Consider the following 17,423-nt stretch of genomic DNA (forward strand, 5'->3'; position numbering starts at 1 on the left):
CTATTATTTCATCAGTTAAAGACAAACATTTTATATTGAAATATTTATAATGATTAAAAATGTATTTTTCAGGCTCCGCCCTGGGTCTACCCACCGTGGCATCCAGTCCAGACGTCACCAACCCAGCCAGTAATCTCTCCACTGTTGCCGTACTTCCTGTTTGTGACGATGTGCCAGTCAGTGCCTTCAACTTGGAGCTCAGCCACGCCCTCAGTGCCATAGGTACACTAGAGTTAGATACACAATGAAAATGTTTAATTTAGACATTAACAAAATTGTATTCCCAACCCTAATTTTTCAATCAGGACCAACCCTGCTGCTAACCAGTGACATCATCAGAGAGCGATTAGGTGCTTCTGCATTGGACAGGTAAGTGTTACATCAACAACTATATTTATTGACTGTGTTCTAACATTTATTATCTAATTGTTATTTCTCTGTCTAGTATTCATGAGTACAGGTTATCAGGTTGGTTGGCCCAGCAGGAGGACATTAATCGTATAGTCCTGTATCAGACAGACAGTGGGATGACCCCATGGACCCAGCGCTGTATTAGACAAGCCGACTGCATCCTTATTGTGGGACTTGGAGACCAGGAGCCTGCACTTGGAGAGGTGCGTGTCTTTGTGTGTGTGTGTTGAGCCTTAACATACTATGTTATGTGTTGATTTAGTACTTATTTTCTTATTCAACCTTCTCAGTTGGAGCAGATGTTGGAAAACACAGCTGTGCGGGCCCTGAAGCAGTTGATTTTGTTGCATCGTGAGGACGGGCCGGGCCCTTCCCGAACCGTGGAATGGCTGAACATGCGAAGCTGGTGCTCCGGACACCTTCACCTGAGGTGCCCTCGTAGAGTTTTCTCACGAAGAGGCCCCTCCAAACTGGTGAGGAGACCATGCACATTTTACTGCAACTTTTTGATGTTGTAGATGAATAAGGATATGTTACACTGTGTTTGCTTTTGTTCCAGAGAGAGGTGTACGAAAAGGTTTTTGAGAAGACCGCGGACAGACACAGCGATTTCTCACGGCTAGCCAGGGTGCTCACGGGGAACAGCATTGCTCTCGTGTTGGGGGGAGGCGGAGCCAGGTGAGTAAAGTCCCAGCACATTTACTATACTGTAGTTACTTTTTTTGAAAATATGCTCAGCTCATCTCCTTTTCTACCAGCACAATCTATTGAATCTGATTAGACCATTAGCATCGTGCTAAAAATAACCCAAGAGTTTCGATATTTTTCCTAGTGATATTACGCAGTGCCCGAAAATAGTCCCCTGCTTTTGAAAGTAACCAAGGGGACTATTTTCGGGCAGTGCGTAATATCACTACGCCTGCTGCAGCCATGTTACGGCAGCAAAGTCCTTGATTATTACGCCAGAATGAGAGTATAGTTCCTAGCCATATCTGCCTAGAAAATCTCAACTTTTAATTTTCCGTCGGTCTTAGTACACAATTTAAATACAGAAGAGTCAAGATAGGAAAAATATTTTTAGCGCGATGCTAATGGTCTAATCAGATTCAATGGATTATGCTAAGCTATGCTAACGTGCTAGCGCCAGACCCAGAGATCGACTGAATGGATTCCAAAACGGTAAGAATCAAATGTTTAACTTTAGGGGAGCTAGAAAATCAGCATATTTAAAAAAAAAAGTGGAGTGTCCCTTTAAAATGCAAACATTAAAGTAAAAAAATTCTATGAACACTTCCTGAAACAGATAATCCCTTCCCAACCTAAAAATATAGTCCCAGTCTTCCTTTTATTTGGATTGCTGGGATACATAAACAAACATAGCAATGTTTTGATTGTGCATGCCCTGCATTTTTTGGTCAGTGTGAAACATTCACGACTTGTATGTATTTGCCTTTTATATTACATGATCACACTTGCTGTACTGTACTTAACCCTTTGCAACCATTTAAATCTTAGGGGCTGTTCTCATGTTGGTGTCATCAAAGCCATGGAAGATACAGGGATTCCCATTGACATAGTAGGAGGAACATCCATTGGCTCATTCATTGGTGCTCTGTACGCCGAAGAGAGGAGTGCTGTTCGGGTCAAGCAAAGGGCGAGAGAGTGGTCCAAGGTAATGTCCATGCTGTCCGTCCCCTTGAGATATCCCTATGAGGTGGACTGAAAACTAATGTATAAGGGTAGAAATATACAAGCAGCTTATAAGATTATACTTTAACAGATGCAGCACAACAGATTTCAGATCTCAATGGAGCAGTTTCCCAAACAGGGTTTAGATTAATCCAGAACTAGGCCTTAGTTATATTAGGATGTTTGGGTAGTTTTTACAAATATACCTTACAAAAAACAATACTGGTGTGCATCTTGAGACAAAACAATGGCACTGATATGTTAAATTAAGGAAGCTCAAACTTGCATTTTTGTCTGGGACTACGATAAGCCCTGTCTGGGAAACCGCCCCCATGTTAGACATCATAATCGAAACAAAATGATTTTATTTAACTCGTTTCTCTTGCATCCAGGCCATGAACTCTGTATTCAAAACGGTTCTTGATCTGACTTATCCAATCACGTCCATGTTCTCCGGCTCCGCCTTCAACACCAGCATCTCCAAGGTGTTTGAGGAGAAACAAATTGAGGTGAGAGGTCACAGCAGTTGAACTGCTTTGTCATTATTAATGTTTCTGCATTGCAGCTGTTGTGATAAAGAAAGATGGTCACATGAAAAGAAAATGCAATTTCATGTGTTTGTCTTCCTCTTATTCATAGGACTTGTGGCTTCCGTATTTCAACGTGACCACAGACATCACAGCGTCTGCTATGCGGGTTCATAAAGATGGTGAGTGATGACAGAACTGTGTTTCCATTCACTTTCTGTTTAAGGGGTTTCCCAAGGGTCTGTGTTAGGGCCTTGTTAGTTTTGGAATGAATCGATTTATTAATGAAATATTAACACGTGGTTTCACAGACAAGGCTTAAGGCTAGTCCAAGACTAAGTCATTTCATTAATAAATCGTCTCAATTAATAATAACGTGCACAGACAGACTTTAAAGTATGCCAGTGCCATTGATTTGTCTCAAGATACTCCCCAGTGAAGTCTTTTTTTTAAGGCATGTTTATAAAAGATGCTTAAGATCCTAATTTAACTAAGACCTAGTCCTGGCTTTAGCTAAGCCTTGACTGTTAAACCAGGCTCAAGGACTAGGCCTTAGTTATATTAGGACATTTAAGTAGTTTTTATAAACATACTTTCCAAAAAACGTCTTGAGACAAAATGTTTGCACTGATATATGTTAAGAAATGTCTTGTTTTTAGTTAACACAGGTCAAACATGCATTTTAGTCTGGGATTGGGCTTAAGCCTGTCTGGGAAACCACCCCATAATAATATTTTTGTAATATATTTATAATTTTTTGCATTAATAAAATAAAACCTCTCAATAGTTGGGAAATTTCTGAATATTTTATAGAAATATATATACAATTTTCTATAACGTAACAGGTTTTAAGTGTAAGCATCTTGGAGTATTTAATCAGGTTGTTTTATATTCTTTTGTTTGTGTTTGTATAAGAGTAATAAAGTAACTGAATAATCATTGCATTGAAATAAAATGAAGCTAATGGTGCTTGTGGCTTGTGAAGTGTGCAATAAGTGATGGTTTGTTGGAAACGCCCGGAAACTGCAAGTTCCTGTTTACTTACTTCACATGAGATGCATTACTTGTTATACAGCATTACTAATAAATTTGGATTGACCAATGGCTATCATGCATCACTAAATTCTGGCACACTTCAAATTTAGAAAAGATGTAATGTAAGTTTCTATCCTCTCATAAGATCAATAATGTTAATGTTAAATTCAGATTTGCTTAGTTAATTTTCTGACCCACTGGATTTAGAGGCCGTATGATGGTCATATGGTCACCCCTGCTAGCCCAAATGCATTTTTAGCCTTGTTTTGCATGTCTGACTGCAAGGACAAAGCACGTCTATGCCTTTTCCGTTTGTAAAACATTACTGTACGTTTCCCACCTGTCCAACCTGGCATTTCAATCTGCTTCTGTGTCGTAGATCAGGCAATTTTTTTATCATTACCCCTTTGATACATCTTTCTCTCTCTTATTGTTTTCTTTCTGTTGCATATCATATGCCTGTAAACACCTTTTGCTGTTGTAAAGGGTTAAACTCCTGGTAGTGACATCTGTAGGATCCAGAACGCATCACCTTTGTGCTTAACCCCATCCTGTTAATACCATGTCCTGTTCCTGCTGTTCTCCTAGCGTTGTTTAGACATCACACCACCACACAAAAAAGGAATTTCATGACAAAACATCTTAACATACAGTATCTTACCTGACAGTTTCCACAACGTGAGAACTCATAATAATTAATCAATTAATCTCATATCATTACATTACATTTACTTATATGACATTAATGGTACATTGCATTCACACATTCTCCCCGGTCTTGCATAAACATAATTGGGTGGCTCTGCACTAGGTTATTTGCATAAGCTGATCTGATTGGCTGGCACTTGAAAAATTGAGAAATGTTCAACTTCTGCCTCAAGCAACGGCAGTGACGTGACGCAGACGGATCCACAATTCAGTTCGGCAATGCATGTCATCACCCATTCAAAGTAAATGAAAAGTGTTAACGCTTACGTCCCGTGCGAATGTACCGTCAGGTATATGAATAGCTCTCTATAAACACTTGGGTGGGCATTCATATAACCATTGACCCAGGTAGCCAGTTTCCTACATACAGTAGCTGTACAGTAACAGTATGTACAGTCCTTCGATCATTATCATAAAATTAACTTTGACATGGTTATTCTGACACCGAGTGTTGTAGTAAATATCAGCACAAGATGATTTGTACTTGCATATCAGTAGACCACTAAACCTTTCATCTTTGCGTGAGTGCTTATAAAAATCAAATAACCCACAATAAACCCACTGTTATTATCATAGCCACTCTTATCATTAATGTCCTGTGTGTGTCATAACACCTAAAGGCCGAAGTATAGTCCATTTTCCACGTGTACTCGTGGGTCCACGTACAGTGCGCATGATGCAATTCTCATCATCAGAAGAGTGAACGGTACTGTACGCGCACCGACGGATTTTTGAAACCCCGCGTGCATTGTACGTGTAGGTCGTGCATGCGTCTACAAAAGAATGTAGTATGTAGCCCATGAGATGCATTGCATTTTGTTTAGTTAAAGGGATTGTTCAACCAAAAATGAAAATAATGTCATTAATGACTCACCCTCATGTCGTTCCAAACTCGTAAGACCTCCGTTCATCTTCAGAACACAGTTTAAGATGTTTTATATTTAGTCCGAGAGCTTATTGACCCTTCATTGAAAATCTATGTACGGTATACTGTCCATGTCCAGAAAGGTTAATAAAAACATCATTAAAGTAGTCCATCAGTGTGTCAGTTGGAATGTGTTGAAGCATCGAGGGTGCATTTTGTTCCAAGAATAACAGAATTACGACTTTATTCAGCATTGTCTGATGTGAGGCGCATGCGCGAGACTGGAGTCGCGTGACTGCAGTGACGCGGCTGACGTGTTATTTGGTGCACCCCAGCTGTTTTTTTTTGTGCCCCCAGGCTTCGTTTACAGTCTGAGGGAGACGCACGCTGTAAGTCTGAAAAAAAAACTTTGCAAACATGTCTGAGGATGGCACGTCATCCGCGTCACTGCAGTCGCGTGACTTTGGACTCGCGCATGCGCTTTCACAACAGACGCGGAAGAGAAGCCAATGCTTAATAGCGTGATTTTTGTTATTTTTGAACCAAAACGTATTTTCGATGCTTCAACACATTCTAACTTACCCACTGATGTCACATGGACTACTTCGATGATGTTTTTATTGCCTTTCTTGACATGGATAGTGTACCTTACATAGATTTTCAATTTTATATAATGTCATATATACTTTGCAAGGCTGCGCGTTCGACTGTGTGCCTACATATACATAAAAAACAGACTATACTCCGGGCTTAACACTTTTAATCTCTTCATGCGTCCAATAGAGCATGACATAGATACTTTCTTTTCCATGCATCCTTTTTTTATTTTTATAGTTAAGCTAATGTAATTGATGTGTGATGATCGCAGATTTTTGCTACAAAAGGGGCGACCTAAAGATGTCCCATCCTTTCACTCTCACGCATTTGTTTCCTGTTGTTTACTGCCCCCCTTTCTCTCTCTCGCTCTCTCTCTCTTTGTCTCCACGTCTTGTCCAGTTTTGATTTACTCTCATCTTCATTTTGCCAGGCTGTGTTTGGCGCTATGTTAGAGCCAGTGCCTCCTATACCCCTTATCTGCCTCCTCTCTGCGACCCTAAGGACGGTCACCTCCTCGTGGACGGTTGCTATGTTAACAATGTCCCAGGTCAGGATCCCGTCCCTCATTTCCCCACTCTACCAACCTCCAGAAACCAAAAGGAGGTTTAGAAAGAAGTTTCACCAAAATCCCTGCGACCACTCAGTTACCCTGTGCTTCTGATTGTCTAATGTTTCAAAAATATTTACCCGTGCTTACATTGGGATCTCATGGCTTGGAAGGAAAAACTTTTAGTAGAGAGGAGAGAGACCGTGCCTTCAGAACCATGATAAAATATATTGGGTAGGATCAAATCATGCTTGGTTGATTCAGGCCATAGTTGGGTAAAATATAGACAACCCAAGCACTGGTTTAAATTGGCTTAGAAAATGTCCAAATTTAATCAAGCATTTACATATTTGAAAAATTTGAAAAAAACTATAGCTTCTACTGTATTTTTAAGATGAATGGAAATCTATATGAGTGGTCTGGTAACATGATTGTTAGGTCAAAGGATTGTCTTTAGTGGGTCTGGTTAAACCAGTCCATATGCAAATCTTAAGCAAACTGGTTTGCATATGGTTGCAACTAGAAAGCACACTGTTGATGCTTTTTGTGACTTCCTGCTGCTTTTTTTGTTAAGACGTATGCCAATTTAATTCATATTTAATTCTGTACCTCCTGTTTATATTGTGCCTAGTTTGTGTTTGCCTGTTCAGGTTGTATGTACTTTCCTTCTACACTGAGCTTGTCTATCATCAGCACTTTGTTTTGTGTGCATGTGGCTGCATGCCTATCACTGCCTTTATATGCGGTTGTTCATTTCATATCACGGTATTAATGAAAACGTGGGAAAGGTGAATTGTCATTCTGGACCCTACAGAACTATAATACATATATGAGGCTCACCGACGTTCGGGATCTTTGTTTCTATGTTGTTTTATATTCAGTGGATACACTTTTGCTTTAAAGCGATACTTTAGGCAAATATCAAAATGACCCCATGATTACATTGCTCTGGTGCCTATTTTTAAGACATTTGACAAGTTAGGTGGGCGGTTATCGAAGAATAATGCATACCCGTGGAATATTTCTTAACCAATCAGAATACAGCATTCAACGTTGTATACATTTTCTCACCCTCAAGCAATCCGAAATACACGTCTATCATCTTACAGTTATTTTAGTAAATGCCCTTGCTCGTCCAGGCTTGTAGCGGTGGAGAGCCGGGATCAGGGAACGACTTCTGAGTTTGAAGCCCAAGAAAGTGCATCCATCCTTCACAGAAGTAATTCACACAGGTCCAAAGGGTTAATAAGGGTCTTTGGCCGGTAATCGATGTGATGTTGTAAGAAAGATATCCATATTTTAAACATTATAAACTATAATTATATTATATATAAATTATATTATAATTAAACTAGCTTCTGGTAACGACGCCATCTTGGACTCGATTTACTAAACTTACAGGTTGTTTCTCAATGTCAAGGAAGGTTCCTCGGAAGCCAGAATTTTGAGAATGCTACGTCATCGACATCCATCGAAGGACTGTTCCAATGTCGAAGATCCTCGGAATTGCAACCAAGGACTGAGTCCTTCGTTCGAGAAATATTCCATATAAAGGAAAGGATGCATATGTGTGTCCTTCGCGCTTTTCGTGTGCTGAAATCACCCACAATCCTATGCGCGCAGCGACGAAAGTTCACCTTTTCATTGACGTAATGACGCAATGACGTGCACTTGCTAGCCTGTTCCATTCGTGTTCTCCGAATGCTAAAGAGGAGCCTCGCCTAGCCTCTGAAGGAAGTGACTTGTAAGGACTAGTCCTGCCAAGGAAGTATCCTTGACATTGAGAAATGGCCACTGCGCAACGTTAGCCTGGGTTTCCTCTATCATGGAAATCATGGCCCCAAATTTTCGTCTGAAATAGGGAACCAATCACAGAATGGGGAGGGGTAAGCCAGACGATGACGACGTCTATGCGACACACTGATTGGCTATGAGCTACGTACAGATACGTACCACTTGTAGCATAGCTTAGCATAATCCACAACTTTTAATTTTCCATCGGTCTTAGTTCACGATAGGAGAGTCAAGTTTTAAATGGAAGAATATTGAAACTCTTAAATTTTTAGCGCGATGCTAATGGTCTAATTAGATTTAATGGATTATGTTTAGCTATGCTGGGGGTGTTAGCGCCAGACCCGGAGATCGGCTGAATGGATTCCAAAACGGCAAAAATCAAATGTTCAACTCTAGGGGAGCTGGAAGATGGGCATATTTTAAAAGGAGGCGGAGTGTCTCTTTGATTCTTTGGAGCCGTGTGGATTGCCTTTGTGAGGGATGGCTGCACTTTTGAGAGGTTTAGGGTCAGTGGTTGTTCCCTGATCCCTGTTTTCTACCATTGTAAGGCTTGGGGGGGCAGGGACACTTACTGAAATAACTACAAATGTGTTTGTCTGAATGATGATGGACATGTATCTCAGATTGCTTGAGAGAGACTAAATCATGGGGTAATTTTGATATTTAGCTGGAATATCCTTTTAAGAGCAACAGATCCTGAATGCACCTCCCTCTCTCGATTTTCTCTCTCTCCTTCCAACCCATGCCACTTGCCGTGCCTCTCCTGACGCCTGCTGGTTGAGGGTCGTACTGCAGGCTGGGAGAGGCTGGCAGTGCCCAATACGTTCACTTCGACTTGTCTTTCACACTGTCTCCTCAAATCTGTTGGCAAAAAACTCAATCATAAACCATCTGTAAAACATTGCCCTCCTAATTTCTGCAAAAAAACAAAGTATTCCGAGAAGCAAGGGATGTATGAAAGATAAGTCAGGTTTACCTCATTCCTATTTACCTCACTCGAGGTGAGCCGAACTAAATCACACACATCGTCCTTGGGGTGACCATCACTGTCTCTCCTTGCTGGTCTGTGCTGCTAACTAAAAATGTGACTTTGGCATCGCTTCCCGACGTTGCTGGGACGTTATTTTCTAGACGTTATTAAGAGGTTATTATCCCCCTCCTGGTGTGGTAGGCTCTCTGTGGCGTTATGTCAGGGCGAGCATGACCCTTTCCGGGTATCTGCCACCCCTCTGCGACCCCAAAGATGGAAATCTGCTCATGGACGGAGGATACATCAACAATCTGCCAGGCAAGTACGCCCTTGAGCAAGGGCACTGGGACCCGAAACAAAATCTGGATAAGTGCTAAATTTAGGTTTTGGAGAGCAATGTTGCTCTAAGTATACAGTTTTCAGGGTAGAGTGAGTGGTTTAACTTTATCCATTTGAATTCATATCTACTTGAAAATGTTGATTAGTCAATTGGGCATCTGGGAGAAATCCAGCACGTTTTAATGGTACATGAAATGAGTTTGCACAGAGACACAAATGGATAAAGTTTTGCAGGGATCAGGCGGTGTGGATCTAGACGATCTGTTTTTATGACCTCTAATCCACATCGTCCTTTTAAAAAAATGAAACATTGATCGGATTATAAATGATATTGCTGTCTGGTGTGCAATTAGGTGTTTAAGTGGGATTTTAAAGCTTCTTATTGTATTATAAAAAAGTTTGATTTAATAAATGCTTATACGTTTTACATTTTCAAAATTGCTACAAAGAAATAAGATATAAAATAGATCAAAATCACCAAACAGCAATGTCCTAATGTCTTTAAGTTTGCAATGCAACACACAGTGACAGACAGAAAGATTGAAGTTCATGTGTTGCATTTCAACTTAGGATCTTAATTTTGGGGGTGAAAAAGACAAAATTTTGCATGTGTACTCAATAATCATGCTAGTTTTCCTTTGTGTTGTTAAAAATGGCACATACAGAATTCAGATGAAATATTAACAGTGCTTTGATTGTTCCTGCTACCCTGTGGATGTCTGTCTTTGTGTACGTGTGTGTGTGTGTTTTGGCACTCCTGCAGCGGACATTGCTCGAAACATGGGTGCAAAAACAGTCATCGCCATTGATGTGGGCAGTCAGGATGAGACTGATCTCTGTAACTATGGCGACTGTCTCTCTGGCTGGTGGCTCCTGTGGAAACGAATTAACCCGTGGGCAGAGAAAGTGAAGGTGAGTATTATGGGATATTAGGATTGTTTAGCACTTGATTCATGACTTTCTGCAATTTAAGGGATAGTTCACCCAAAAATTAAAATTCTGTCATCATTTAAACCAATCAGAAGCCCTATTGAATTCCATAGTATTCTTTTTTCCTACTCAATGGAAGTCAATGGGGTTTGGTTACAAACATTACACAAAATATCTTCCTTTGTGTTCATCAGAACAGAAAGTATACAGGTTTGTAACCGCATGCGAGAGAGTGAATGACAGAATGACAGAAATGATGACAGAATTTTCATCTTTTTAACCGAATGCTGTAATCCTTCAATAAATGTTAATAAAATTATTGCTTAAAGGAATAGTCTACTCATTTTCAATATTAAAATATGTTATAACCTTAACTTAGAACTGTTGATACATCCCTCTATCATCTGTGTGCGTGCACGTAAGTGCTGGAGCGCGCTGCGACGCTTCGATAGCATTTAGCTTAGCCCCATTCACTCAACGGCACCATCCAGACATCAAGTTAGAAGTGACCAAACACATCAACGTTTTTCCTATTTAAGACGAGTAGTTATACGAGCAAGTTTGGTAGTACAAAATAAAACGTAGCGCTTTTCTAAGCGGATTTAAAAGAGGAACTATATTTTATGGCGTAATAGCATTTATGGGAGTACTTCGACTCGGCGCAGTAACACCCTCCCTCTCCCATTATGAGAGTGAGAAGGGGAGCGGACTTTTCAGGCGAGTCGAAGTACTCCCAAAAGTGCTATTACGCCATAAAATATAGTTCCTCTTTTAAATCCGCTTAGAAAAGCGCTACGTTTTATTTTGTACCACCAAACTTGCTCATATAACTACTCGTCTTAAATAGGAAAAACGTTGATGTGTTTGGTCACTTCTAACTTTATCTCTAAATGGAACCATTAAATGAATGGAGCTAAGCTAAATGCTATCGAAGCGTCGCAGCGCGCTCCAGCGCTTACGTGCACGCACACAGATGATAGAGGGATGTATCAACAATTCTTAGTTAAGGTAATAACATATTTTAATATTGAAAATGAGTAGACTATTCATTTAAGTGTTATAATTTTACCTGTTATCAATTTAATAATCAAACAGTTTCTATTTAGTTAAATTTGTCATTGACTATTATAATCAATACTGTATGGTCAAAATATGTACCTATTCTGTCACTGTGGCAGTACCCTTAGGTACTTATATGTATCATTAGGTACAGATATGTATACATTTGGTACCAATATGTACCTTTGAGATACTAATATGAGGTGAAAAGGTCTAAGGTTTAATCCTTTTTGTAAGGATACGGCCCCAGTAGTGGGTCTGTGAAAAAAAATAGTTTGGCAAGATAAGAAATTCAAAAATCTTTTTAAAAAAACTTGTTTTAGAAGCACGCATCAGGTTTATTTCAATGCACATAGGAGCGGTTTCCCGGACAGGGATTAGACTAGTCCAAGACTGAAATAAATGTAAGAGCTTTCCTAACTGAAAACAACTTGCACTGACATATCTTAAAATTCACAAGTGCTCTTTGTTTTGGTCCAAAATGCACGCTGGTAATGTTTTTAGTAAGGCATGTTTGTTAAAACTAGTTATATTTCCTAATTAAAAATAAGGCCTAGTTCTGGTTTAAGATAATCCCTGTCCGGGAAACCACCCCCTAGTGTATTTATGTTAATTTTATACAATAAAAAATTACATTTGCACCATTTTTATGAAATGGACCTAAACATTTCAAATGGTGTAACCGCCAATTGCGCCAAAGAATGGGAAATATTAGCGTAATTATAAAATAAAATATTTAAAAATAGAATTTTATAAGCTATTTCTAAATGTTATTTTTTGTAATATTTGTCCTGACATAAGCTGAAAACGGCTCTGTTTTCTAAATAAACTTTGACAAATGATGGAAAAATGTATGTAAAAAAATCATATTACACTAAACTAGATGATTATATTTTATTCCACATTTATTTTTTATGAATATAATTATATTTTTATTTTAAAAAAAAATACTAGTTACACCAATTGACAAAGACTGGTTACACCACATTGACAGTTTTGCAATTATTCCCCAAATATTTTTTTCAAAATGAAATAAAACCAGAAATTTTAGACTTGGTCCTCAAAAAGAGAATGTATGCAAGTAATCTGCAAATTTATTTTGAAATGTTAACCCTTTTACATTTAATTAAACCATACGGACACAAAAGTAATTAATGCCACGTCATTGACCGGGGCACATATTTTGACCATTTTAGATTAGATTTGTGTGCAAGGTCCATGATGGACCACTTAAAGTTCATCAAACCCCATTTGAGAGCTACACTTGATAAACATTTATTATTCCCAGAGAAAGATACTTGGACATGATTTTAAAACCATACATGAGCATGCGGTTTCCTCTGTCTTAGGTGCCTGATATGGCTGAAATTCAGTCGCGTTTGGCCTACGTGTCCTGTGTGCGGCAGCTGGAAGTGGTCAAAAACAGCGCATACTGCGAGTACATTCGCCCACCCATCGACCGCTTTAAGACCATGGACTTTGGGAAGTTTGATGAAATCTATGTGAGAACTTTTGGAAATATATGTTCTGTATTTTATTTGTAAAATAAATTGTTGTCTGCAGCAGAGATAATTATAAAGTTCTTTATGACACAATGTCTGAAATTATTATTTATTCAGATGATATATTTAATGCGATTTATGAGTGAATATTAAACAAAATAGATGATCTTTTACTATAAATGGATGTGTTGTTTTGGTTTTCTCTCTCAGGATGTGGGTTACCAGCATGGTAAACTTGTGTTTACTGAATGTGCTCGTGGGGACATCATTGAAAACATGCTAAAGGACCATAGGTCAGCCGATTATAATGACAGCAAGAAGACCGATGTGAGTACTCCCCTGTATATCGTGTACTTATATCACCCATTACATTTCAATGTAAACATTATTGTGTTTTGTTGCTGTTTGTTTCTTTCAGTGTCCTAGTGCAGATTTCACCGATCTGGCTGAGATCGTGTCGAGGATTGAACCCGTGCAGAGCTATTTAGGAGCCGATGGTCAGTTATTAAAGAACTTTAAGTCTTTGATTTTGTTCAGAGCTATTTCTTTGACCTCATATTTGTGTGTCTAGCAGAAGAGTCCGATTACGCAACAGAGTATGAGGAAGATGGGATGGACACGGTGCGAGAAGAGGAGTGTGAAGAAGAGGAGGAAGAGGAGACTGAAGACCCAGAGGACCAGTCTCCAGGAGAATGGGGCCCAAACGGGGTTTTCACGACGGTCGGGATATCCAAGCACTGATTATAATTACTATACATTTGTCACTGACTGTAAAAACCTTATTTTTATGATACGTAAACTTTGATAACTTTGATATCTATAATATTGACTGAGTAAGGTCATGTCAGTGATTGAAATCAAACAACTTTGATGTTCCAAATCTCATAATTAGATGACGAGACTTTAGATGGATTTTTACAAATATATACTAAATACATTTTCTAAACAAAAAACATATAAAAATAAATCATGTTTTCTTATCATTTGGGCGTAGGATGAGGAGAAGACAGTCCGTCAGAGGAAGACCATCACCAGGAGGTCCAATGTCTTCTCTGAAACCTCAGACTGCTGAATGGACAGAATGTAGAGGTCGAAGGTCATTAAATCAAGACAAGACACCTGAGGGCCTGGAAGGGTGCACACATGAAGGCTTGATTTCAGTTGGTTTGGGAAGTCACCAAAGATACTGTTTAACAGACTTCACTACATCACCAAAACATTGACTCCCACTAATGCCGTATAGCCGTTGGGATTTTTTGGTTTTCAAAGACTATACAGAGGCAAGGGACTCTGGGGACCCACCGTGAATTCAGTGGACCCAAAAAGTGGAAACCATTCTGTGAGAAAAATGCTCAGCATGTTATGGCATCAAACATCTCTGATGACAAAATAATCTTTCCATACAACACTAGTAGGACTTTAAGCAATATGTCTAATTATAATTTAATTTCACTGTGTGTGTGTGTGTGTGTGTGTGTGTGTGTGTGTGTGTGTGTGTGTGTGTGTGTGTGTGTGTGTGTGTGTGTCTGCAGCCTGTAGTTAGCAGGAAAAGATTAACCTCATTAACTTAAGATTTTAGGAACATTTTGTAAAATTTCAAGTCGTTTTGAAGAGGGGTAAAGGTGTAGAATGCTATTGGAATAAAAACTAACTAATTGATGATTTATTACAGGTATCATGTAAAGAAAATATAATTCCTTAAATTTCACTTATTGCTAAAATAAATAATTGAGACAAAATTAATATTAAGAGAAATTAAGTTGTAGGAACAAATGTATGTAGACAGCCAGGTTGAGTGAGAAAGAGAGATATAGACAGAAATAGAGTGAGGTAATAACGGGGCCAATCACACCAAAAGCGTTTATGGCAGTTGCAGGCGCCTTTTTTAAATGATATTCTATGGACAGGTAGCGTTTGCGCGCTGTTTATTCGCGCCAAACGCCTTGCGGTTTTTGCCGCCAGCCGCAGCACGCGCTTTTGAAGGAGCGCTGAGAGCGGAGAAGCGCCCGACGTCATTCACGTCTTTCTATAGTCCAATCGAATGAGCGGAAAAGCGGGCCTTACGTTGTTTTGAGGGAAGTTTACAGTTGCTTTGAAGAACCGGACTCCACTCGCTCACTCTCTCCTGCGCGTGTTTGTTCACCTCTCACCCTCAAACAAGGTCAGAGCAAGTGTCCTCTTTTTAAAGTTTCTGCTAATATGACAGTTAACAGCAAAAGAGCGCTCACGCTTCAATATTTGATTGACAAGACAGCTGACTCGGTGGTTGCTTAGCAATATAAAAAGCCGCGTCGCACTGCTCTTTTAAAAAAAGGCAGTGCGTTTCCAAGCGTTTAAAGCGCTTTTGGTGTGATAGTAGTCAGTGTGAAAGTAGGGTCGACAGGAAGTGAGTGAAGTAGACAGTAAATGATGCGATTGAGGTAGACGGTTAGATGAGGATGAGGTAAATTTGAGAATGTGTGAGGTAGGGAATGAACAGGATGCAAGTTTTCTTTAAAATTTCCCATAAATGCCAAAAATCTGTCTTGAAATGCAGAGCTACATGTGTTTCAGGTAGTCAAGGCAGATGCCTTATTTTGTTATTGCACATTTAAAGAACATAAAGGGAACAGAACACATATAGATGCAGGTTGGGTTTGTATTATATAGGGAAACAGCCTCTCGGTATAGAGTCCAGTTATAAAGCAGAGGCTGCTTATTACATAGCCAAATCTCATCATCCCTGATGTTCACCAATGTTAAAGACTCATCCATAATCAGTGTACAAAACCCTTGAGACTTCACTGAGATGTCCAGATCCTTCGACGCTTCTGTTTTGCCACAATGTTTTTTGTTGTGAGAACTCAGAACGCAGAAACATGTTTTGAGAACTATATGCCTGCCAACTATTTTATTTAATTTATTTGTTTTATCACTGGCTTTTTTAAACAGCTTTTTAACAAAAACGTAGAGATGAAAATGGTTTATTGCTTGATTTGCATTTTTGCACTAATGAATATTAATTTTGAATGTTTACCGTCTAATTCTGAGAATCAGTGGAGTCATGTGAATCTTAGAAGAGAATTAAATGCTGAATTAAAAAACCCTAATGAATAATAAAATCCTATTTAATGTCATGCTGACTCGCTTTTTGATCATTTAAAATGAGAAAAAAACTTGATCACTTAAAACATTTAAACACACCTTCAGATTAAAAGTCAAGTGATTCAAAATGTTAAGATGCATATGTCATGCATATGAATAATGCATATTCAGTCACTTAATTAAAGGGATACTTCACCCAAAAATGAAAATTCTGTCATCCTTTACTCGCTTTCATGTTGTTACAAACCTGTATAAATTTGTTTGTTCTGATGAACACAGGAAGATATTTTAAGGAAACGTTTATAACCAAAAACCGATCAAAGGCCCATTGACTTTCATAATATTCTTTTCTCCTACTATTGAAGTCAATGAGTGTGTTTACATGCACAGAATAAGAGAATAACTATTGAACATCTGCTTATTATAGAAACCTCATTTATAAAATGCTGCGTAGAAACCATCCTACATTTGATCTTACTATCATTTATTAAAAATGCGTACGTGTGATTCATAAACCGAACTTACACACAGAAAATGCGCGTAACCCTTTCTTTCAGATGTGAAATTTATAAATTGCAAATGAAAACTTGAGCAGTTTCAGATCTCTGCCGATAAACAATTCCTAATTAATGTCATAGACATATAAAAGAGCGCTTGTCAATGTTTAAACCCATTTCGAGCAGCAATAATGGCTTATAAGTGCGTACATCTGCTCAGACCCTGACGTGGCGCTAAGCACTTTTTCACGTCAAAGACAGTTTTATAAATATGGGCTTTGCCATGGATTTTTGCGTACGCACACTTTACGATTAAATCTGTGCGTACGCACGCTTTATAAATGAGGCCATGTTTCGTGTGTTTACATGCAAATCAATAAACCGCCTATGCAGACAACTGCGTTTACATCATAGACTGTAAAAAAAGATTGACATAGTGTCCGTGACGTCACCCATAGGTTTCTGAAGATCGTTTTTGAAGCTTAAAGTACGCGGTGCCTGCCGTCGCCATCTTGGCCGCGCATCACTCGCGGCCGCGCATCAATCTATATCCGAAAATGTCGTTAAGAAAACAGAGAAATCTGCCGCCCTTAAAGAGTAACTAAACCCCTGGTCAGAGCCTGACTCACTGGGGTCTTTGATTACCAACATTCATCAAAATATGGTGTAAATAAGGACAACATTTTAAGTTTTGGGTGAACTATATCCCTTTAAGATAGAAACAGAAAATACAAGAAATTAAGATTAGATTTTGAAAGTAGGATTTAATTTTATTAAGGTTTAAGTGAGCCTGCAAGTTTCTGCTGTTGCTCATCACACTAAACTCTTGACTCTTAGCTAAAGCAGTTTTTAATACTGCACACAAATCT

General features: G+C 39.0%; 1 protein-coding gene across 5 annotated transcripts in view; it reads left to right on the plus strand.

The window, feature by feature from the left end:
• Nucleotides 1-16,089, plus strand: part of pnpla6 (patatin-like phospholipase domain containing 6) — a 31,568-nt gene extending 15,479 nt beyond the window's left edge. For 3 of the 5 annotated variants that reach the window (XM_073861379.1, XM_073861391.1, XM_073861396.1), the window contains 15 exons: nucleotides 73-222; nucleotides 306-369; nucleotides 446-614; nucleotides 702-884; nucleotides 971-1,089; nucleotides 1,927-2,083; nucleotides 2,493-2,609; nucleotides 2,740-2,809; nucleotides 9,345-9,461; nucleotides 10,246-10,394; nucleotides 12,821-12,973; nucleotides 13,184-13,300; nucleotides 13,392-13,470; nucleotides 13,545-13,693; nucleotides 13,968-16,089. In XM_073861379.1, the coding sequence (XP_073717480.1) occupies nucleotides 73-222; nucleotides 306-369; nucleotides 446-614; nucleotides 702-884; nucleotides 971-1,089; nucleotides 1,927-2,083; nucleotides 2,493-2,609; nucleotides 2,740-2,809; nucleotides 9,345-9,461; nucleotides 10,246-10,394; nucleotides 12,821-12,973; nucleotides 13,184-13,300; nucleotides 13,392-13,470; nucleotides 13,545-13,693; nucleotides 13,968-14,045 (1,871 nt within the window). In that variant the 3' untranslated portion in view covers nucleotides 14,046-16,089. Of the gene's footprint in view, nucleotides 1-72; nucleotides 223-305; nucleotides 370-445; nucleotides 615-701; nucleotides 885-970; nucleotides 1,090-1,926; nucleotides 2,084-2,492; nucleotides 2,610-2,739; nucleotides 2,810-6,262; nucleotides 6,380-9,344; nucleotides 9,462-10,245; nucleotides 10,395-12,820; nucleotides 12,974-13,183; nucleotides 13,301-13,391; nucleotides 13,471-13,544; nucleotides 13,694-13,967 lie in introns of all 5 variants that reach the window. The other 2 variants (XM_073861386.1, XM_055204678.2) reach the window with 2 other exon arrangements.
• Nucleotides 16,090-17,423: the final 1,334 nt, after the last annotated feature.

Source organism: Misgurnus anguillicaudatus, chromosome 3 (genome assembly GCF_027580225.2).
Source record: "Misgurnus anguillicaudatus chromosome 3, ASM2758022v2, whole genome shotgun sequence".
In the NCBI taxonomy this organism is placed as follows: Eukaryota; Metazoa; Chordata; class Actinopteri; order Cypriniformes; family Cobitidae; genus Misgurnus; species Misgurnus anguillicaudatus.